This window comes from Cibotium barometz, chromosome 22, assembly GCF_041138505.1.
Source record: "Cibotium barometz isolate CiBa-2024 chromosome 22, ASM4113850v1, whole genome shotgun sequence".
NCBI classification, from domain to species: Eukaryota; Viridiplantae; Streptophyta; class Polypodiopsida; order Cyatheales; family Cibotiaceae; genus Cibotium; species Cibotium barometz.
In genome coordinates this window covers 29,295,289-29,320,284 of record NC_141067.1, presented here as the reverse complement: position 1 = coordinate 29,320,284, position 24,996 = coordinate 29,295,289, and the positions used below count along the sequence as shown (strand labels likewise).

Sequence of the window (24,996 nt, the reverse complement as noted above, 5' to 3'; positions counted from 1 at the left end):
AAGTGTTATAGAGTAGAAGAAAAAATACAATTTAATAAATAAGTTGTTTCTCACATAATGACAAAGTTTGTAGGTCAACTTAGCAAAAAAATATCCAATAAGAGATATAAAAGTCATGCCTTTCACAAGTTGGCAAAAAACCTTATCAAATATTGCTACACCCTAGAAAACTAAGGTCAAAACTTGATTTTCTAAATAAAAGTTTTACATACAAACCCTCGTGTTGACTCAATGAATCAAACATGAAGGTTCTCATAATCTCTACATAGTTTCTTGTTTTGGAAATTTTGATACCCAAAATAAAAACAAACAACTCAACATATAATTTACATCATTTAACTTAAGACTGGTAATCTTTGAAAAGGCATACTTGCAAACATGTTTTTGATTTATAAATTATTTGGTTCTTCTCATTGCATAGAAATCAAGTAAACTTCTTGAATCTATGTAGTCCTAGGAGCTTTGATACCAACTTGAAATTTGCAGGTGGTTCATAGTAATCTCATTATGAATTCCACTCAAAATGAGATTGAGATACATCAATTTATAGCTCACGAGGAAGCATCTAAACCAACTAATATCTCCATAAGCATCTCCATCAAATCTTCACAAATTACTCCACCTCCCATTTTTCTCATCACCTAAATTCTTTCAATTACACCAACTTTTTCATGTTTTCTAGAATCTTGTTCTCCTTTTACATTTTCACCAAACATATCAGCATTGGCCAATTATGTCATACAAATAACTTTCAATTTATGGCCCTCTATACCATCACATATGCACAAAACTAATAAGTCTCATGTACTTTCCTTTAAACAAACGTAATCTGTTAGTATAATGTTCAACAAAACAGTTGTTGCATCCATTCTAGAGGACATAAGTGTTGAAATATACAAGTGAATAGGGTGTGTGCGTGAACAAGCCCTTGGTTAGAGGCTATAAAAGAGAATGTGTAAATGTGAGAGAACCTGTGAAAAGGTGAAAAGAATCTACTGGGAGAGAATAAAGGGTAGCATGAGAAGATTTAGGAAGTGTGGAGATATTCTAGGAGATATTCTGGGAAAAGTGAAGAGGTGGAGAGAATCAAGCAAAAGAGGTAGAGTGAATCAAGGAGAAATCAGTGGGATTAGATGCTTGGATGTAAACTCTATAAATTGAGGCATTGGCCTAATGAGAATTTGCTGGTTTTTGATTATCCATGCCTACATTAAGCTATTTATTAATTACTCACTAATCACATCTTAATTATTTACTAATCACTTTGTTAATGATGTTGATTCTAGTATTTGATCCACCATAGCTCATCACATTGCTCTAATCTCAACATGGTATCAGAGCCAGGTTTAGAATCCATCAATTTGTGAGCCCATTATCTTGCTAATTACTTTGCTAATTAGGTTTAGTAGAAAATTATAATTTTTCCCTCTTTTTTTAACTAGTCTCTGCACCCCCAGCCAATGGAGGAGCTCCCTCTCCTTGCACACTTAAAATTAGGCCCATTGCTTCTAGCCATACACAGCAACCCATAGGAGCTCCAGCCAGTCGAAACAAAAGCGCAAACCGCCGCGGATCCGGGAGAAATCGCATTTTTCTTCAGCGTAGTTTTTTCTGAGAAATTTACAGATCTTGTCTTCATCCAATCAAATTGCTCTAATTCCTCATAGCTCCAGGGGTTTTCAAGCATGCTCTACAAGCTGGTGAAGTCAGAATTCAATTTGATCAAGTCTACAATGAGATCCAAGCTCTTCATCATCAAATCTGTCAATATTTGGTCAAATCTTGTGTTTCTTGGCTTAATCCTCTACTAGACTCATTACTATTGATGGCCTTGAAAGCATTTGAGCTCATTTGAAGTCTAAGGCACCAGATTTGGACTCCCCGCATACTCTATTTTTTGCACACAAAATAGTGGATTAATTTGCTAATCAAGATTAATCAATGCTAATCACTATATTTTGGTGCAATTGAGGGTTCAAATTAACCATTAGGTATCTGATACAGATTCCTATAACTTCAGATTGCAATTCAGAGTTGGTTTGATACTCCAACCATTCTGTACAAATTGGTTACCCTTGATTTAATGTAATTTCTGGTAAAATTATACTGATAAATTTGTGATAATCATCATTTTGCATTTAACCCTTGGTTAATGCCTATAAATCACACTCAAATTCAAGATTATTCACAGCCAGAGTTGCATTCGGGAATGTGCATAATAATGAATGCTATACGCATTCGGGAATGTGCATAATAATGAATGCTATACGCATTATGTATTGGGCACATTGCATGAGTGTAAAAATGGGATCAGACACTGCCCTTGTCTAGAATAAGGCAAGAGGTAAGACCTCCCGCATAGATTTGGGTTTGCATTGCATAATGATACAAGATAAACATCAAAAGCCCAAAAGAACTAGCAACAAAATGTTTAAACATGTTGCTCACATGGAGCAAGAAGACCTGATGGACAAGCTCATGGCCCCAGCCATGAAAGAAGAAGAACATCTCTTTCCAAGAGGAAGATCCACACCAAGAAGATCTAGAGGAAGCATTGAAGGAAGACATGGACACGAGAAGAGAAGCTGCCACAAGAAGACTGAAAGAAGAGGAAGACATGGACGCGTGAAGAGAAGCTGCCATGAGAAGAAGACTGAAGACAAGAGAAGATGTGAGGCTCCAAAGAGTGAGGAGCCATGTGAAAATCTCTGAGAGAGAGAGAGAGAGAGAGAGAGAGAGAGAGAGAGAGAGAGAGAGAGCCCACAACCCAATGTAACCTGCCCCAACAAAGTAAAACCACCTCTGAGCCACCGATGATGTAGGCCACATGGTAAATGTATGTGTGAGCACTTTAGTCAGCAGGTCGCGGGCACTTGTAGTAAGCCTTGGACACATAGAGAGAGACAGAGAGTGTGTCAAGGACTATGAGTTTAGGGACTTGAGGCACTGGTCGCGGGCTATCAAGTAAGAGAGAAACTTGGTACAGGGTCCAGGAGTGCTAAGTTAACTTGAGGGGAGGTGTGCTAGGCACTGGTCATCACGGACTATCAAGTAAGAGGGAAACTTGGTATAGGGTCCAGGTGTTCTAGGAGTATTCACTTGAGGGGAGGTGTTGAAATATACAAGTGAATAGGGTGTGTGCGCGGGAACAAGCCCTTGGTTAGAGGCTGTAAAAGAGAATGTGTTCTAGGAGTATTCACTTGAGGGGAGGTGTTGAAATATACAAGTGAATAGGGTGTGTGCGCGGGAATAAGCCCTTGGTTAGAGGCTGTAAAAGAGAATGTGTAAATGTGAGAGAACTTGTGAAAAGGTGAGAAGAATTTACTGGGAGAGAATAAAAGGGTAGCATGAGAAGATTTAGGAAGTGTGGAGATATTCTGGGAAAAGTGAAGAGGTGGAGAGAATCAAGCAAAAGAGGTAGAGTGAATCAAGGAGAAATCAGTGGGATTAGATGCTTGGATGTAAACTCTATAAATTGAGGCATTGGCCTAATGAGAATTTGTTGGTTTTTGATTATCCATGCCTACATTAAGTTATTTGTTAATTACTCACTAATCACGTCTTAATTATTTGCTAATCGCTTTGTTAATGATGTTGATTCTAGTATTTGATCCACCATAGCTCATCACATTGCTCTAATTTCAACAATAAGATGATATCAAAAACCATGTGGAACCACGAATGTCCAAGCCATTCCCTAAGTGGGTCAACCATGACAAATGCAACATTGGATATTCACCAACCAAAGAGGATAGAGGACTCAAGAAAGACTTAAAAAAACCTTATTAATTTTGCATTCATTAAAGGGATGATGAAGGTGCAAAAGCACAGCGTTCTTGTCAACACACAAGCTATGTAAATTGGATGGTAGCCATGTAGTTTGAGTATGACTCCATCATAAAGGACCACACTTGGGATCTTATGGATTGTCTAAAGAAAGACACCGTTATTGGCACCAAGTGGGTATACAAAGCCAAGTATCACTTTTATGGATCTTTTTTTTGGAAGTACAAAGCTGGCCAAGAGTATGCATACACCATACTACATCTAGAGTTGGCCTTTTTTGCTTATTATGTTGATTTAATACATGTGAAACGGTGTAGCGTTTATTGTATGCAATTGTCATAATCAAAACTTGGAGTGGATGCAATAATGCCTTCACTTTAACATAAGGAAACAAGCATTAGTGGGCTTTTGAAATACTTATAATCATGCAAGTTGGCCTGCAAAGAAATACATCTTTAATGCCTTCATCCTTGCTAATATGAAGCTCTGAACTAACCAACAGTTCCACCACTCTCTAGTACTTTTCTTCTTCCTTTTCCAGTTTGCTGTCTTAAGATCAGGTCTATTCCAACTCCGGAGATGATAAGGTGCGTGTGGAGTGCTAGCATGGTAGGCATCAAGCTCCCAATCAAAAGATCCAAGGGGTTCAAGGTCCATTCCTTGTGCTTAAAGCATATTGATCATATGATGCCTGTTAGCTTGGCTACGACTTGAAAGACTGATCTCTCTCTCTCTCTCTCTCTCTCTCTCTCCCCATAGACGTGCACTTAATCATAATTAAGTCTTATAGGCCGTATTCAAACTCCAAAAACTACTCTCTCTCTCTCTCTCTCTCATATGATGGCATATCAATTTACACACTACCCAAGAGCTCCCTTGTTCAAGTTCCATCATATGCACTTCAGTTCTGTCATATGGATCATATCTGGTCCACGGCTCACTATGGCATTGAAGCTCTCTCTCTCTCTCTCTCTCTCTCTCTCTCTCTCTCTCTCTCGCCATTGATATAGATGTTAGAATTTTGTGCATCTCATTGTGTGGGAACTAGCCCTTGTATAGGCACACATGTATTTTTTTCTCTCGGGCTGATTTATGATCATGAGGTATTTATTCATGTGAGTAGGGAAACTTTGCCTAATGCCTATATAAAGACCTCTCTCCCCTCACTTGTAATCATCCATTCACAGGCGCATTGCTTAACACCTATCTACTGGCTGGTATTGCCATATGCTACATAATCTACAATGTACATTGTCTAATATCTCTCTTTCTCACTACCTCTCTCCTATGTGTTGCTTCCGCTACTACTACTCTATCATGGTATCAAAGCGCTAGGCACTCGATCTTGGCAAAACTTTCACTGCGTGAGATCTTCCTCAAGTGATGGTAAGAGGTGGCTACTGACAACGATGAGGATCTATTGCAAAGGGTAGCGGACGTACACAGGACTAAGGACCTCTAGGGAGACATTCATGCGAGAATGCAACAATGCAAGTATTCTAGTTAGGTATGGTGACATCAATGTACTACTCCTGGCCAATTGTTGATACCATGTGGCAAGGGGGTTTCACATGCATTGGTGGAGAGAGGGTGTTAGAATTCGGTTGCCACCAATGCATTGTGGTGGAGTGCGTTGTGGAGTAATCCCACATGCGAATCAAGGGCCTTGGGTGGAGCTCTATATGTAGAATAGTGGGCATGGCTCGTAGGTATCTTCAGCTTTTCTTCTTCCAACATTTGCACAATATGAACTACAAAGGGGGTGTCTTTCTACTTTGAAACAATTTAGTCAAGCTCCACTTTAAAATGGGTAAACTCTTACTTGCAAATGTACTTCATGTTAAGAAACACCATTCTAAAGCACTTCAAGTTTTGTTTATGTGTGGACAAAAAAGCAAGCTGTTTCATCTCTTGGAGGAAATCATGTTTGATACATATTAATACGCCAAAATTATATAACCACAGGGATTTTATGTGTAAAAATCCTGCAGCTCCCTATATACACTCACACAACTTTATAGAAAATTCTCCCTTTTAACTTGTACATTCAAAAATAATAATTTCATCAAGACTGTTTGAAGGTTCTCATTATTTTCCAACTGACTCACATAGACAACCATATAATCAGATAAAGAAACCCTTAATCTGATACCTGGTGGCTTTGCAGGGGCTATCTCATGCACTCCTTCCTTTGATACTGCAATATACACACAGCGAACACAATTCTCTCCCTTCATAGTTACAATAGTGAACATGGTCACAATGGAGAGAACAATTGAAGAGCAATATTTTTGCAGGGCACACAATGTTGCCTGCCCAGCCAAATAGAAAAAACGTGGGATGATTGAGATCTCTCGAGACATCAAGTGATCGATCGATCTCAGCTACTGCCTCTAGTAGGCTTTAAAGAATGATCTGTAAATCAAAGCTCCAAACCAAAAGCTAAGTAAGTGTTTCACAGAAGTCGAAGTCTGACATAGATTTGCCCCTTCTTGCTTTCTCCGTGCCCAAATCAAGTACGCTTGATTTCGTCCAACGCGTGGATCTCCTTGGTAATGCAAGGGTGTTATTAACATCTGATCCTCCTGGAGACATTGTGATGTTTTGTATAGAGGCTAGCTTTAGAGCTTCTATTAGCTTCATCAGCTCATAATCAGTGAAGGTAACCTGCCCAGAAACAGCACAGTTCTGCTGCAAGTGCAAATCCTCGCCTACCTCGAACAAGTGTGTAAACATCATGGAGTCCATTGACAGCTTCTTGCAAACCTGCAGCAATTCAAAAGCCTCTGACCATCCCAAAGTCGTGATCCTCTCCAGAACTTCTTGGAGTCGTAGTTTGAGCTCTTTGTAGGCCTTGAGGCTGATCAAGGTAGCAAGCCTGAGGGCTTCCTTGACCAAGAAATGGTCCAGGACAAACTCCTCAGCTTGCCATCCAGACACTTCCTGCAGAAGATCATGGAGAGTGATAACCTCTTTCACTAGCTGCCCATTTGCCAATGACATGAGCTTTTCTGCATGTAATGATTGATCCTCTATCTTGATGTCCAAAAAAGCCCCCATGTTTCTTGATGTTTGAATCCATTGCTCTATGAATCTGGCATACCATCTGATCCAAGCGGAGACTGCCCAAGTGAATGGCGAGCTATTGTCCTTGAACTTTGACAGGTTGAGGTAATTGTGGCCTCCACTGGACGGATGGATGCTGAGCTGATCTTGAAACATGAAACCCCCTTCATGTAAACATCTGTGGATCACGATCAAGCACTTGAGTGCCACAATCCAGCTGTGGGTTCTGTTCAGTCTGTCCATTATCATGCAGATGCAATGGGAAATATGCATGCGGGAGCCGTCCCCTATCGCTAGAACAGATTTCACTGTCTCCTCTTCTGTTACTTGCTCCTCATGGTTGGTTGCGCGAAGGACAGCCACATTTATTTGCGATAGTTGGCCACGCTTGGCCATTATCCGCCCGAGAGACACTTGGTCTTTCAGAAGGCCCATGATTTTCTGCAGCTTGGTGTGCCTCTTGACCCATTCTGCCATACCGAGTAGCCAAAAGACCAAAAAACCCCCTAAAATCCAGATGTCAAACTAGCCATAGCTTGTGTCACTCCACCATTGCAGAGAAGAAAAAGACTCCTAAAATCCAGAGGACGGGGTGAGGACTTCTCACATGCCCAGAGGGTTTTTGACATACCAACCATGTTGTGCAATGTAAAGCAGTCTAAAAAAACCCTAAAATGGAGAGATGGTGAGCGAGGGTTTTTCACATACATAGAAAAACCCTGGTTGGCCAGGGTTTCTTACATACTAGCCATGCCGTATAAATGTACAGGGTGGTAAGCCCTAACAATCACAGATGGATTTTTTAAGTTCTGGTCATTCCATAAAATGTAGAGAAGTTTTACTTTTACAAATCACTAAATTTTTGGCACTCTGATCCTTGATTGTTTCTGCAGTTCTGCTGGATCCTTTCGGAAGGATTAAAAACCCTGAAATTCAGACATGATGTGGGAAAGGGCTTCTCACATAGTGTGCTGTTATGGCCATGGCGCTGACGCCGCAGACACTCCGATCTTCACAGCATCCATGCAGCTTCCGCCATAGCCTGCTTCCATAGATAAACCCATTGCACAGATCGTTCTGCTCTGATATCCTCTAGAACTCCTTGTCAGCTCCTCATCCAGACACTCCGATCTTCACAGCATCCATGCAGCTTCCGCCATAGCCTGCTTCCACAGATAAACCGCTCAGCTCACTGAAGGTAAAGGCATGAGATATCCTCTAGAACTCCAGACAATGCTCCTCATCCAGACAACACAAATGTACAATGTGAACTTGGAAGCCTAATCCAGATGGTACACTAAAAGTGCACCCCTTCCAGCTAATGCCCGTCATTTTCACACCTTTTGGCCTTGGCCATTGGCCACATGGCACTGGACTCTAGAGATGGTTTGGACAAGAAGGATGTAGGCAAGGTTGCTTTTTGATGGGTGTCATGCCGCGTTTCGGCCGCACGTACAGCTACTTATTTTGAGTGGCCGTCAAAAAAATAATGTACATTGTGAAAAAAAACGGGTATTATTGCTACTAAACCCGTCATTTTGAAGGGTGACCTAGCTCGTCAAAAATCATCCTTGGATACACCACCTAAAGTAATCACCTAGGATTCATCGTAAAGCTAAGTCCTTCGTTTGGAAGAGCACCCCCATAAGACTTTCTTGTCTTTGTATACACTAAAAAGATAAGCCTTGGGCCTTATTATGTAGGCCGCTTTCACACATCACATTGAATTGCCTAGTGCAAAAGACAACACTAAAAAGATAAGCCTTGGGCCTTATTATGTAGGCCCCTTTCACACATCACATTGAATTGCCTAGTGCAAAAGACAACATATTGAAAAAGCACATTGAAATACCTCATGCAAAAGCGAGAGAAAAAAAGCAACAACTCAAAAAGACTAGGTTGTAAAAAAAAAATACCGCTAAAGTTAGGATAATAATTCTCACCCCGCGACAACACTTTATAGTGCATTTTGTGTACACTTTCCCACGACATTCAAATGGGCCCCAACTTTAGCCTTTTAGCGTGCATTCAATGCACACTTTCCATGACATTCAAATAGGCCCCATCTTCATCCTTTTAGCGTGCATTAAGTGTACACTTTCCATGATGTTCAAATAGGCCCCAGCTTCTTTACCATGTTTCTAGTGTCAAATCAATAGTTTTCAAATTGGTACCATGACATATCTCTAAAGTCATCGAGCATTTTCTACCTTCTTGGAAAAAATATTTCTTGTCATCCCATGATTTCAATATGCCAGAACACCTTTTCTCCTCAAGTTGAGACCCTAAGGGGTTGAAAATTTTCTCCACATAAAAATATGCCACTAGGAAACATGACAACACGCCATGGTAGAAGAAGGGAAGGAATCATGAGTAGTTTGTAATGTTGCTTTTAATGTGAAAAAAAATATCAACAATAAAATTGATACAAAGAAAGGAAGCATGCAAAATAAAGTTGTTTTAGGATGGTTATCTTCTAAAGCTAAACTTGAGGCATGTCATTGCATGGTACTCCATGCCCTTTGCATATTGTTGCATGTCATTGCATATCTTTATTATCCAATTGCATGCAATACATGTATGTGCCATTACAATACATTGCATTGCATGGCATGGATTGTATCTGGATGTTATTACATATGCATGTCATTGCATGGTACTCCATGTCATTTGCATAGTGTTGCATGTCATTGGCATAGTGTTGTATGTCATTGCATGCCTTTGCATGGTACTCCATGTCGTTTGCATGGCATGGATTGCATCTGGATGTTATTACATGTGCATGTCATTACATGTACTCCATGTCGTTTACATAGTGTTGCATGTCATTGGCATAGTGCTGTATGTCATTGCATGCCTTTGCATGTGATTTCACATTATTTGAAGCCTTTGTATGTGACGGCATATCATTGCATGTGAGTACAATTAACAAGGTGAATAATTTCAAGAATTATGCATACAAGATAATTTCATTCTAGGCAAGACATCTACTATGCCTTGCATAAGAAGAAATGAAGAATGTAAATTTATTAAGGTCAATATTTTTTCAATTAGATTGAGATCATGGCCTAATTATTTGAGCGAAAGAGGGAGCGAGAGAGGTAAGAACATGATGACATTACATCCTTAGGATAAAAAATACCTTTTTCAATTATAGATAAAACCAAGTTCATTCGCATAAACCTTCCAATACAACTCTTCTATCATAACTATCATTCAAAACATACAATAAACTGAGAATTTGATATAATTAATCAAAACAACAACAAACCCAAACTTAGCCAGGGTAATTAATACAAAAGACAAGGCAATCTATAATTTAGACCACTTTATTCCGAAAAAGGTTATTACATGGGCTACTGTAATCTAACATTGTTTAAAATTAAAAATATACCATAACCACCTATGGATCCTATACCTATACACTTTTTTGGGCTACTCTATTCTTTAACTCCTCCCGAAGGGGCTCCTTCGTCTCTTCGGAAATATATCTGAAACTTCGCCAAGTGCTGATGGCGCTTCCAATCTTCATGTTCCACATGAACAAATCTCCAGAATCCATAGGGTCATTTGCTAGCATCTTCATCCAAAGATTGCAGGCTTCTACCATGATTCTGAGATGCTATGTCGCATCTCCGCCCGTTTTTTTGCATAAATCTTTGCAAACCCTTTCTAGGGTTTCCTGCAGAGTGTAGCTAGGAGGGCCATTAAAAGAAGCCATTAGAGATGAAAAAAGGTTAGTTGATGGTGGTGAGGGTTGTAATAAGGAAGAGAACGATAGTGAGGGAGAGAAATACAATGAGAGGGAGAGGGAGGCAACAAGATTTGGAAGTGAGGATTAGAGTAAGAGGTAGGGGTCAAATTTATAGATACACAAATCAAAAAGTAAAAAGGTACTTTATACGGTTACTAAATTTAGAAAAGTAGATGCATGGCTTTTTCCTAAATTTAGAAAAGTACATGCATGGCTTTTCCCTAAATTTAGAAAAGTAGATGCATAAACCCACTTACGAGCGATCGTCGCCCAAAACCGTACACAACCTTTCTCACCTGATTATATCATTGATCATTGCAACATGATGCACTGGGGGGGCAGACGCCTAGATGATGGGACAGCATGGCGAGGTATGGAGTTAACTCTTCATGTGATCCAAAATAAGGGCCTTACATTTTTTGGTGAAATTAAGAGAGATATTTTCTTCGCAGGTGGATCTCAACGTGGATATGACTTTTGGGATAGCTTATTGAGGCGTCATGTAAAGCAAGGGTAATTTTTTTGCTTCCATATAACAAGCTCTACTAACACTTGCCCTTGCTTTACATGACGCCTCAATAAGCTATCCCAAAAGTCATATCCACGTTGAGATCCACCTGCGAAAAAAATATCTCTTGCCCTTGCTTTACATGACGCCTCAATAAGCTATCCCAAAAGTCATATAACAAATAATGTTCATGCCTAATCTTTTGGGATAGGCAGCAAAAAAATGTTATACGGCAGCAAAAAATTAGGCATGAACATTGTTTGTATTGATCCCGAAGAGGATGTAGTGGAGGGTGTCTTGATGAAGATTTCATTCTAGTACAGTAAACATATTTATTTATGAATATTCAAGTGACTGGATTATGATCTTATTTGTAGGAATTGTTTATGATTGTGTCATGATCTTATTGTTCATATTAAAAAAGAGAGAAAGAGGGCGAGAGTAACGCATGTTGGGGTTTTGCAAAATAAGACATCATTCCCCTCTGTAATAATGATGTTTATATACATGTTGTATAAACCAATAAAGAATCGACATTTTCTATATTGTGTGGATGAATAAGGTAGTGAAGCGTTTGTAAACTCGAGGATCTGTACACAAAACATGAGTTAAGTAAGCTTTGAGAAATGAGAAAGAAATATAGAGAGAGTGAGAAAAGGGGACATAAAGAGTGAGTGAAAGAGAAAGAGAGGAAGGGAGCAAGAGCAAAGAGAAGGAAAGAGAGAGAGGGAGGATAAAGAGAGTGAGCAAAGAAAGGGATTGAAAGAGTGAGAGAAAAGGGTAGAGATGGAGAGAGGGAGAGGGAAGATAGAGAGAGTGAGCAAAAAAAAGGACTGAAGAGAGAGAGAGAGAGAGAGAGAGAGAGAGAGAGAGAGAGAGAGAGAGAGAGAGAGAGAGAGAGAGAGAGAGAGAGAGCAAAGAGAAAGGTAGAGGGAGAGAGAGGAGAGAGAGAGAGAGAGAGGGAGGCAAGAGTGAGTAAAGAGAAGGACTGAAGAGTTAGCAAAGAGAAGGATGCAGAGAGAGACAGGGATAGAGAGATAGAAGGAGAGCCAAGAGAAGGATAAAGTGAGAGTTAGCAAAGACAAGGATAGAGAGAGCGAGAGAGAGAGAGAGAGAGAGAGAGAGAGGGGATAGAGAGAGCGAGAGCTAAAAGAAGGATAGAGAGAGAGAGAGAGAGAGAGAGAGAGAGAGAGAGAGAGAGAGAGAGAGAGAGAATAAAGAGAAGGATAGAGAGAGTGAGCAACGAGATGGATAGAGAGAGAGATGAGAATATAGAGAGAAAGAGAGGGGAGGAGGATAGGAGGTAAGAGAAGGATAGAGAGGGAGAGAGAGAGAGCTACAAAAGAGAGAATAATAGAGAGAGTTAGCAAAGAGAAGGATAGAGAGAGAGAGAGAGAGAGAGAGAGAGAGAGAGAGAGAGAGAGAGAGAGAGAGAGAGAGAGTAAAGATAAGGGTTTAGGGTTAGCAAAGAGAAATGGATGGTGGTAATAGAAGAGAGAGAGTGTGTTAGCAAAGAGAGACAAGGATAGAGAGAGTGAGAGAGGGAGGGTGGGAGAGGGAAAGGTAGGGAATAGAGAGAGGGGGAGGGAAGAGGGTCAAGCAGAGAGAGGGTGGTGTGGGCTGGGTGGTGGTGGGACAAGGAGAGAGAGAGGGGGAAGAGGGTAGAGAGGGGAGAGAGGGAGGGTGGGAGAGTGAAAGGGAGGGAGAGAGAGGAGGGAGAGGGAGGGTGGGAGAAGGAGAGAGAGGGGCGGTGGGAGAGTGAAAGGGAGAGAGAGAGAGAGAGAGAGAGAGAGAGAGAGGGAGGGAGGGAGAAATGGATGGTGGTAATAGAAGAGAGAGAGTGTGTTAGCAAAGAGAGACAAGGATAGAGAGAGTGAGAGAGGGAGGGTGGGAGAGGGAAAGGTAGGGAATAGAGAGAGGGGGAGGGAAGAGGGTCAAGCAGAGAGAGGGTGGTGTGGGCTGGGCGGTGGTGGGACAAGGAGAGAGAGAGAGAGAGAGGGAAGAGGGGAGAGAGGGGAGAGAGGGAGGGTGGGAGAGTGAAAGGGAGGGAGAGAGAGGAGGGAGAGGGAGGGTGGGTGGGAGAAGGAGAGAGAGGGGCGGTGGGAGAGTGACAGGGAGAGAGAGAGAGAGAGAGAGAGGGAGGGAGGGAGGGAGGGAGAAGGAGAGAGGAGGATATAGAGATGGATATAGCCCACACCACACTCTCTTTCCTAGAGAGAGTGAGAGAGGGAGAGTGGGAGAGGAAAAGGGAGAGTGGGAGAGGAAAAGGGAGGGAAGAGAGAGAGGGGGAGGGAAGAGGGTGGGAGAAGGAGAGAAGGGGTGGTGTGGGCGGTGGTGGGACAAGGAGGGGGAGAGAGAGAGAGAGAGAGAGAGAGAGAGAAGAGGGTGGAGAGGAGAGAGAGGGAGGGTGGGAGAGTGAAAGGGAGGGAGAGAGAGGAGATAGAGGGAGGGTGGAAGAAGGAGAGAGAGGGAGGATGGGAGAAGGAGAGATGAGGATATAGAGATGGATATAGCCCACATTACACTCTCTCCTAGAGAGAGTGAGAGAGGGAGGGTAGGAGAGGGAAAGGGAGGGAAGAGAGAGAGGGCGTGTGGGCTAGGCTAGGATGGGCTGGGTGGAGATGGTGGTGGCAATAGTTAGAGAGAGATTGTTCAAGTAGAGAGAGCAGGCAGCCAAGAAAAGCTCCCTCCACCAAGCTCCCTGTTGAAATATACAAGTGAACAAGCCCTTGGTTAGAGGCTGTAAAAGAGAAGATGTAAATGTGAAAGAACCTGTGAAAAGGTGAGGAGAATCTACTAGGAGAGAATAAAGGGTAGCATGAGAAGATTTAGGAAGTGTGGAGATATTTTGGGAAGTGTGGAGATATTCTGGGAAAAGTGAAGAGGTGGAGAGAATCAGGGAAAAGAGATGGAGTGAATCATGGAGAAATCAGTGGGATTTGATGCTTGATGTAAACTCTATAAATTGAGGCATTGCCCTAATGAGAATTTGCTGGTTTTTGAGTATCCATGCCTATATTAATCTATTTGTTAATTACCCACTAATTACATGTTAATTATTTGTTAATCACTTTGTTAATGATGTTGATTCTACTGTTTGATCCACCATAGCTCATCACAATGCCCTAATTTCAACATGGTATCAGAGCATTGGGTTGGCTACCCATGCCTAGAATCCATCATTTTGTGAGCTCATTATCTTGCTAATTATTTTACTAATTAGGATTAGTAGAAAATTATAATTTTCCCTCTTTTTTCAACTCACCTCTGTACCCCCAGCCAGTGGAGGAGCTCCCTCTCCTTGCACACATAAAATTAGCCCAAACCCTTCTAGCCATAGGTAGCCAACCCAATGCTCTGATACCATGTTGAGGGTAGCATGAGAAGATTTAGGAAGTGTGGAGATATTCTGAGAAAAGTGAAGAGGTGGAGAGAATCAGGGAAAAGAGGTGGAGTGAATCATGGAGAAAAAAGACCTGACGGACAAGCTCATGGCCCCGGCCATGAAAGAAGAAGAATATCTCTTTCCAAGAAGAAGATCCACACCAAGAAGATCTAGAGGAAGCATTGAAGGAAGACATGGACACGAGAAGAGAAGCTGCCACGAGAAGAGAAGCTGTCCCAAGAAGACTGAAAGAAGACACGGACGCGTGGAGAGAAGCTGCCACGACAAGAAGACTGAAGACAAGAGAAGATGTGAGGCTCCAAAGAGTGAGGAGCCATGTGAAAATCTGAGAGAGAGAGAGAGAGAGAGAGAGAGAGAGAGAGAGAGAGACCCCACAACCTAATGTAACCTGCCCCAACAAAGTAAAACCACCTCTGAGCCAACGATGATGTAGGCACATGGTAGATGTATGTGTGAGCACTTTAGTCAAGGTCACGGCACTTATAGTAGCCTTGGACACATAGAGAGAGAGAGAGTGTCAAGGACTATGGAGTTTAGGGACTTGAGGCACTGGTCGCGGAGTCAAGTAAGAAAGAAACTTGATACAGGGTCCAGGTGTGCTAAGATAACTTGAGGGGAGGTGTAGACACTGGTCGCGGACTATCAAGTAAGGGGAGGTAAACTTGGTATAGGGTCTAGGTGTGCTAGAGAGTATTCACTTGAGGGGAGGAAAACTTGGTATAGGGTCTAGGTGTGCTAGAGAGTATTCACTTGAGGGGAGGTGTTGAAATATACAAGTGAATAGGGTGTGTGCGGGAACAAGCCCTTGGTTAGAGGCTGTAAAAGAGAAGATGTAAATGTGAAAGAACCTGTGAAAAGGTGAGGAGAATCTACTGGGAGAGAATAAAGGGTAGCATGAGAAGATTTAGGAAGTGTGGAGATATTCTGGGAAGTGTGGTAACAGCTTCATTTTCTGTACTTTTTTATTTTTTTATCTTGCATTATGAGAATGTTGCTTTTTATGCAACTAGTAATTATTCACACTTGGGTGCCCAAAACTTAAAGAAAGATGAACTAAATGATTACAAGAAACATAATTGTGTGGCATTGCCAACCATTCTCATAATTATAATGTTTATAGTGTCATTTCATGACTCTTATTGGGCTATCTCTCTTGAGATGCTAAGTTTACCTCAAAATGGAGTTAACAATATAAGTAAAGCTTCATTTTTTGCACTTTTTTACTTTTTGTAAAAAAAAACTCAAAATTTATAAAAATTGAGAGCTTAATACTTTCAATTGGTTACAAAATTTGGTTATGCTTGATCTATTTTAATGCCAAAAAACTAGCTAAAAAACTCAAAAATTACACCAAAATCATAAAATCCAAAAACATGCAATAGTATGACTATAATGGTACATCCGTTCATTTGATTTTTATGTCGTTTGATGTTGTAAAATACATTGGGATATTTTTATTTGGTACGCATATTTTTTGTCTTATACATTGGATAATACCAGTCATACATCGATAAAAGTAACTTATTCATACACTTGATTTGTCATGTCGTATAGCTCATTTCATATGTGGTATAATTTACTTCATAAGAATAAAAATGAGAAAAAAAATTCATGTAGATTTCAACTAGTTCAATGGATCGGTTCATTTATATACATTTATTAAAAGTTATGTTGACAAACTAGCACAAATGCATATAGATTCATTTATATGCGATCATTCAAAGTTTATGTTGGAAAACTAGCAACAATGCTTATTCAATTATATACGATTCTTCAAAGTTTACATTGCAAAACTAGTAAACAATGATTGTTAGACAATTCAAGTTGTACACTTTCACTTGTTAGACAATTCAAGTTGTACACTTTCACTTGTAGAAAACCTAAAATGCCTATATCTCCACCTGTCTTACCACCACAACCACCAGCACCTTGCATAACGCCAATTAACTAAATGATTTTTGAAGAGATGCCAAAAGAAGAAGAATATGAATGGGAACCTTGTCATGGAGGAGTTATATGACATTGAGGTAGCCCTGGAGTATTTTCTGATGTGTAAGGGAGCACACTAGTGCTAGTGTTGTAGGTTGCAGTGCAATGGAAGGGCAAGGATATTAATGCCACAAAACAGGGAGAGCCCCACTGCAATGCTTTCACTGTAAGGACCTCACCACGTGTGGCTGAGTGTCCTCATAAGTCCAATGCAATGAAATTGCAAAATACTAAAGTTATCACACACCCAGGATTTTGTGAAAAATGCAAAATTGACCATCTAATCAAGGACTGCCCCTATGGAGGCACTAGAGACTAATCCAACCACAGGACTCTGAATAATTGGGTTGCTATCAAGGGTGGTGGCAAAACTAGTTAATGTCACAACTTATGTGCAAGCAGCACTAAAGATCTTGGAAAACAATGGAAAACCTTTAGTTAAATCTTATACTCGCATGACTAGGTAGAAAAAGAAGGGAAAAGAAGGTGGGGCAAGAAGACTCTGCACTGGTGATTTAGGATGGTTTGGATGAGGGAACGGTTGATATCGTTACCACCGAGTTGAGCTAGGATAATGTGCTGACAAGGAAAAAAAAGTGGTGACACAGAAGGAAGCCAAACCGACTCAGGAACCCAGGACACCAAAGGGAGTGGTTTGGGTGAGTACTCAAATGCTCATAAAGAAATCACACAAGCCCTAGTCCAAGAAATCTAGAAGACGTTTAAGGAATGGTAGGTTCGAATGCTAGCCAGCTGGGTTACCAAAATTTTCTATCGTAGATGGAATACCATGGGGGAAGCAAAATAACTCAATGTCCCAAAACCAGTGTCAGAACACTACGAACGGTGAGGGAAGAAGGAGGAAATAATGATTTTTTCTCAAGTAATGATGTTGGCCAAGACCGAACACCCAGAGATGTGACAAAGCTAACAACATTTCTCTTCGTAGAGATTAAAAAAGCCAATTGGAACCTGACTGAGAGGAAAACCTTGATTGTGGATTGATGTAAAAGATTGGGTGGAAGGTAGGATGGCCAATTCATCAACCAATGAGAAATTAATTGCCTCTTGAAGAGGATTTAGAATTGGTTTGAGGAAGGGACAACCTGCTAGGACTAGTTCAAATTTCGGTTAATTAAATAGGAAAGTATTATGAGAGTAGTGACACAAATGCAACACTTCCAGTGGTTTTTAAGGGTAATCAGGATCTTGTGATCTCCTCGATGGTGGAGCCGGAGTAAGTACCTTCAACAATGTTGGGAATAATGGGGAAAACCATCATTAGAGTAGACAAACCTTGTTGTTAAAATGGGTGAAGGTACCATGTTCGCGGACTATAGAAGTTTTGCAGAACCTGAAGATGAAAGTCTTCTCATTTCGCTACCATACGTTTGTGGTCATGAATTTTATTGGGCACACAGATTCGTATGATGTGATTCTTGGTAGACCTTTTATGATGAGAAATGATTGGGCCATGGATAATATTTACCTACGGAAGGATTGACAAATCCTAAAACTAGATGTACAAACTTGGAAAATGCATCCTATGAACAGGGGTTGTTTGGAAATGATTTTGAAACAATGGATAGGACAACCTTGATACAACTATGTGCAACCCATGAACAACCATAAGTGCCATAGGAAGAGAACAACTTGTATGCTCCTCTTTTGAATGATGATTTTGTAAGAATTGGATGCATTACTAGCATGATAGATGTCATGGAAAAGTATGGAATGAAGTTTGTGGAACTAGATTAGAAGAATAAAATGTTAGTCCACCACGGTACATGCATGATGATACCATTGGTGGTGGTGGGAACGATTCATGGGAAAGCTCTTTAGAGAGCAAGTTCCTGAATCTGATTGCAGGAAAGAAGCTTTAGATTCAACCACAAGTTCTTGAATTTGATTTTGCAAGAAAGAAGCTTCAAATTCACTTGCAAGGTTGAAGTTTTGAAAATGGTTAAAGAAGAAGTGTTATCAGGCTAATCATAGAGTGAGATTCTTAGAAGAGGACCAACAGATTCTCAATTTGGCTAAGATATGTCAAATCCACTAAAGTTGATGAGGAATTCTCTTACAATTAGGGAGGAGAGTTAAGGTGGGTAATGCTACAAACGTCTCAAGGGAGCCAAGACTCCCCAAGCTCACAAGATCGGAGAGAAGGAAACAAAACAAAGCATTGGCTAAAGCTAAACGAGAAGCAAAAATTTCTTTGGTAGGAAAGGAGGAGAATGAGGAGGATACAAACTTCTAGAAGGTTCCAAGCCATTTCAAAACCTTCAATGTCAATGAATGGAAGGTGGTTCACCTATGGGCACAACATACTCATGAAGGGTGAACAAAAAGGGGTCTCATATGATGGACCTGCAGAGGTGAAGGAGGTGGCTATTGTAGAGCCTGGCAAACAAAGACCCCAAACCTATATCTTCATTGCCATGGACTTGACCCCATAGGAGGAAAGGGCTTGATAGATAGCTTAGGATCGATTCAAGAAATTAGCTCAATCTATGCTCAAATCAGTGCTTAGAAATGATTTTCCCTAACTCGCTTTTGGTTTTGTGCCCACACCAATGGATGAAATGTGCTCAAATTCAATACCTAGAAGGGTTTTGTTCAATTGTGAGCAAAGAGGCAGAATGGTTGAAATAATCAATTGGCACTACAGGGTGACTTGGAGAGCATATCCATTGAACGCTCTTAGTGAGATTGGTCGCCTAGATATGAAAAGTAAGTTGTTAAGAGGGCTTGGACAATGGTGAAGAGGATAGGGAGAATGGAGCTCACCAATTTTGGGCCACAAGCTGGATAAATTAGTGACCTTAATGAGGTAGTTATTGGGCTAAGAGGGACTGGCCAATGGCGGTGAAGAGGATAAGGAGAATGGTGCTCACCAATTTTGGGCCACAATGGGGATAAGAAGATAAAGATTAAGGTGAGATTAGTGGCCTTAATGAGGTAGTTATTGCTATTGAAATTGAAGAAAGATAACCTAAGCTTAAAATGGAGAAGCTCATGAGGAGAGTGGAGGATCTGATACCATGTTGAGAAACACATCACATCAATCTATGGCTATGCAAGCTTGCGGGCTAAAGTGATGATGCAAAACCCTAAATTAAGGTGGACACTTCTTCCCGCTTCTTAAGTACACATATAATGATAAGAAACTAATCTAAACTTTAGACTTAATTTCAATTAGGTTATAAGATTGAAACTTTTACTCATAGAAAGACTTGAGAGCTTTCTTGATTTGATTGCTTGAAAGTGACCCCTTTTATATGAGGTGGGTACATCTTGGTTTTGTTAAATCATGTGGGATAGCTCTAACTTGCTCATGTGGCAGCTTGCTCATACATCTTGCTTGAAAGGTACACCTTTTATATTATGTGGGTACATCTTGGTTTGGTTAGCTCATGTGGGATAACTCTAGCTTGCTCATGTGGCAGCTCGCTCTTACACCACCCCCTTCCTTTCTTGTGCTCCATGGCACCATATCTCTCAACAATTCTATCATCTATCAAGTGTAAATCTTTTTTCTTCTCTTGAGATCTTGTCTTCTTTCTTGATTTATTATAGTGTGCATGCTTGTGTGTGTTGATGGTGTGTATAAAGTGTGCATGCTTGCTCCATGGCACTATATCTCTCAACAATTCTATCATTTCTCAAGTGCAAAGCTTTCTTCTTCTCTTGACCTGTTGCATTCTTGCTTGATTTATTATAGTGTGCATGCTTGTGTGCGTTGATGGTGTATATAAAGTGTGCATGCTTGCTTGATTGAGTGAGAGAGTGATTGAACATGATTGTAGGAGAGAATGGTTCAAGATTTCTATCTTAATTATTGCCTTTAGGAAATATTGCTTAGTTGATTAGTGAGAGTAGAGAGAAGGCTTAAACAAGAGGGATTGACACACCTCTTGGCTTCTTTAGCCTCTCCAAAGGGACTTCCATGATCCAAGACTAGTGGTCTAACCACTAGTACTATGGTTCCTTAAATGGCATGTTTGTGAGTCCAAACAACATTACTCTATATATATGCAAATGTTCCCCGCTACACTAGAACACTTTTTCTCACAATCAATCAAGGATTTACGTCCAAGGGTAAGCTAGAGTGGGGAAAAATAAGTGATTATTGAATTAGAAAATAGCTCTATTTCGTTATCTCCTCTTACCTTAATCCTCAACAGGGAGGGCAACACCATTTGTTCAAGTCAAAAACCTTTTTGCTCTAGTGGTTAGACCACTAGTCTTGGATCATGGAAGTCCCTTTGGTCAAGATCACAACTCCATAAATGCTCATCTTGGGGAAATTTTATAAAAAAGGAAAGGATAATGTCTAAAGACTATGTGTGCGTGAGGATGAGTACGTGGATATTCTTAAACAAGCTCATGCTCGAGTCACTAGAGGACACTTTGGGAGTGAAATCACCTCGAAAAGTCCTCTATGTAAGACTGTGGTTGTCAATGCTCTTTGGTTATGCCATGGAGTATGCCAAAAAAATGATGTGATGAGTGTGCACTTCACAATCTCTCAACAAAGAGATAGAATGCTTCTAAAACCTATTATGTCCATTATACCATTTGCCAAATGGGAATTGGATTTTGTTGGACCCTTTAGCCCTACAAGAAAAAAACACGCAAGCACGATATATCATCATAGCTACTGAATATGTAACAAAATGGGCTAAGGCTAGGGCAACAATCAAGGTTGACACTAGGATGACCTCTAAGTTTCTTTGCGAGTATGTGATCACTAGGTTTGGATGTCCCCTAGAACTCATAATGATAATGAGGTGGTGGAGTTTCTCTTAGAATAATTTATGTTTGTCCACCATTGTAAGTCTTCCCCTTTTATCCAGAGACAAATGGATAAGTTGAGAACACAAATAAGGTCTTGTGTGCACTGCTCTAAAAAATAGTTGAAGCTTCTATGATAGACTAGGAACAGAAGCTTTCATTAACATTATCGGCATATAAAATTACCTACAAAGTGGACTACACCTTATAACTTAGTCTTCGGGCTATATGCAAATCTCCTTGAGTTCATGATCCCAACTTTGAGAGTAGCTAAACGAATGGAATGAATTGGCCACAAATTATCTGAATGACTCATAGAACACAGATGAGGCCAAGATACACTTATTAGTGAGCATGTATGCTAAAAATAAAAGGAGAAAAATATGGTTTGATTTGAACATAAAGACCAAGAGGTTCAAAGTAGGGGATTTGGTCCTACTCTAGAATCTCAAGAAAAGCAAAAGAAAACTCAAGCTTAGAGGGATGGATCCTTTTAGGGTCTATGAACTAACTTCATGTGAGGAGTTGTCTGCCTCGAATCATTGGATGGAGTCCAAATGGAAGGATTCTTGAATGGGAGTAAACTTAGGAAGTTTTACAAACTTCTCTCCTATGAATAACTTAAAGCCATCCATCGAGGACATCAAAAAGAAAGAACTAGAAAGGAAGAAGGAGGCTCGACAAGAAGCCATATCTTGTGAGGAAAAAGATAAATTGAGGAGAGGTATTCTACTTTTCCACATGGCTAAGGCAAACATTAATGAACAAAGAAGAATGATGGGAAGCCTGTAAGGCTTTGTTTAGACTTCCCTACTACAAAGAGTATAGCCAAGCTCACTTTATTAGACATCGAAAAGCCAAAAGAAACCTCATGTCCTATGAACGTGGATCTCATTAGGCAAACCAATCCTTAATCCCACAAAGGCCTTAGTGTAAACTATCTCAAGACTATACAATGAATGTAAAGGTGTTGTAAAATGTAAGTTCCACATAAACTCTTATCCCATGGAAGGTAGTTTCTTTGTCATGATGATTGTGGAAACTATACCAAAAGAAATCATCCTTGGAAGAGGATGAATAGCTAAGCATGAGTGCAACATCAACTGAAAAAGACCACAACTCTCAAGTTTAAGAAAATAACCAAGTGTCCTTCTTATAGAAATATAACCAAAAACATCTCCTTGGAGATTCAGAAATTACTCTCTATTATAAGTAGGTCTGATTGAGTCGATAAGTTTGATCATTCGTTGAAAACTCTAAACCTTATGGAAACAACCCCAACCCTTCCTAAATCTACTATAATTAGGGGCCAACAAACCAAAAGACAGACCTAAAGTAGAGAAGCTCAAGCCTAAACCAAGGAGGAACTATAGGAAGAACCAAAAAATGACCTAGGAATCACCAATCCTTAACTGCCTCCACATCACCACCAGTGCCCAAGGATAAACTTCGACAATTATGAGTACCAAAAGTTCTAACAATTCCAACTATGCTTCTTCAAAAATTAGAGTAAACCAACCAAGATGGGTGTGGATCCCAAATGCTAGTACACCTAACATGCAAAGGATAGCATATGGTGACAAGTTGGTATATGGATCCCAAAGCAAGGGAGGAACACTAGGCAAAGAAAAGATCTAGCCACCCATGGATGGATGACCATAGAATGTTCCCTCGCATCCCAAGGCTATTATTAAGGATAGGGATTGATCTGGTTGCCAAAGATTAAGTTCACAAAAGGGGGCTATCACCAACAAAGAGAACGTGAATCAAAGAATGTCAAAAATCGTCATCGTGCTCAAAGCCAATCCATAAGATAGCCAAGATAGAGCAGATATGGATACTTAAAAAGATTAACCATGGACCAACGAGGAAAAGGAACAACTCTACTAAGGAAAATTTGAGAACTCCCATCGACCTCAGGTCTTCAAGAGAAATTGTTGGAGTATATCCCATAAATTTCTACCCCCATGCCTACCTAAGAAATAAAAAAACGTGTTGGCTAGGAAACCCTATCCTAGGAAAATTCAAGAGCTCTCAAGTCCTCATTTCTTACATGAGCAAAAGCCTTATTCATATGAAAAAACTGCTATCATCTACATCACTTTGAATCAAGGGTCAAAAGAATCTGTTACTCACCCAATAACAATGCAATCAAGTGTGTAACCCAATACTAATGCAATCACGTGTGTAACCCAATAGCAATGCAATCTAACCCACACCAATCCAAGGTCAAGTTGTCGGAGGCCAAAACATGCTATGGGCATAAGAGTCAAGATTCAGGGGGTAAAAGGCCAAAACAAGCTTAAGCATAAATCATAAGCATAATACGCCTTCTCTTCATTGCACTTTCAAGGTCTAGTCGCTTTTGTGCTAAAGAGGGAAGCATAAAGGTCAAGTCTCAAGTCACCTATGTAGGATGCGATAGGCATAACAATAAAGTCCAAGTCAAGTCAAAGGAGTGGCAGAGTGGTTCTCACAACCACACACTATTCACAAAAGGAGTGGTAGAGTGGTACTCACACAACCACACACTATTCACAAAAGGAGTGGTAGAGTGGTTGTCACAACCACACACTATTCACAAAAGGAGTGGTAGAGTGGTATTCACAAAAGGAGAAGCCTTGACTCCAAAAGCTACTTAGGTACATCTTTAGATTGGGGCACCCTAGCAAGTCACTGAGGAGGAAACCTCAAAGTGTCTTGGCCTAGTGTATGACCCATCGCTTGAGAACCCATCATAATATTCCTTCTTACACTGCATGATCTTTAACTTCTTAATCTCACAAAACATCTCATGCTTTCGCATTACAAGACACATGCAATAGGCATGCTTTGATTGTTTTACCAATGCACGTGCATGATTGCACATCATTCATGCATTGAGCATCCAAGATATTGTTGAGATATCCAGCTCAACTAGCGCTATGGACATTGAGATATACAACTCAACTAGTGTTGTGGACATTGATGGCCCACCTGGGTTATAGCTTTTGCACATGCATGATTACACATCATTCATGCATTGAGCATCCAAGATAGTGTTGAGATATTGAGCTCAACTATGATGTAGATATTGATGATCCACCTGAGTGATAGCTTTTGCGCTTATGCCATTGGCATGATTGGTGAGATTATGTGGTTGATATGCCGCCACTGCCAGTGGACAACAGGCTATATGACAACCATGTTTAGATTACTAGAGTATGGCATAGCTATAGTGCCAGCTCATAAAGTCGGGTTCACACTATGGACTGACCGTTATAGTAAGAGAGTACTTTCCCTTATAGTATATACTCTTATCTCTTTATGTTAGCGGTTGTAGAGAAGAGAAGAAGATTGTTATAAATATGGAAATTATTGATATGGTATTTTTGTGATGTGTTTCATTCATCATAGATATTTATTTTTGATTATTTGGTGTAGTGTTAGTGACTTACCACCACACAAGTGGGTAGATAGTCACTAGATATAATTTTTGGCATATGTTTTTGATTAGCATATTAGTGGTAGGGCTAGTGTAGTGACTTGACGAGGGTTGCACATGTGTGCACATTTTTGGCGACATTATATTTTTATAGCAGATTTATGGCCATCATTATTTTGTAGTAGGTAAATGGCGGCCAAGCACATTTGTTCATATGGTTTCCTTAGTAGGTTCATGGACTAATTTATTTAAAGTTATAGAAAGATTTA

The 24,996-nt window shown here is 40.4% G+C and overlaps 1 protein-coding gene across 1 annotated transcript; it reads right to left on the bottom strand.

Annotated features, from left to right (window-relative positions):
• Positions 1-5,853: 5,853 nt before the first annotated feature.
• On the bottom strand, positions 5,854-8,166 carry LOC147626513 (putative clathrin assembly protein At4g40080). Its single transcript, XM_086816594.1, has 2 exons — positions 7,816-8,166; positions 5,854-7,425 (listed from the first exon to the last, which is right to left on the bottom strand). Exon 2 carries the CDS (start codon positions 7,327-7,329, stop codon positions 6,229-6,231), a length of 1,101 nt encoding a protein of 366 aa, XP_086672720.1. The 5' UTR covers positions 7,330-7,425; positions 7,816-8,166; the 3' UTR covers positions 5,854-6,228.
• Between the last annotated feature and the right edge of the window lie 16,830 nt (positions 8,167-24,996).

What these genes read in the sequence shown, in the direction of transcription:
- LOC147626513 (XM_086816594.1), bottom strand. Translation starts at nt 7,329, where the DNA reads ATGGCAGAATGGGTCAAGAGGCACACCAAGCTGCAGAAAATCATGGGC.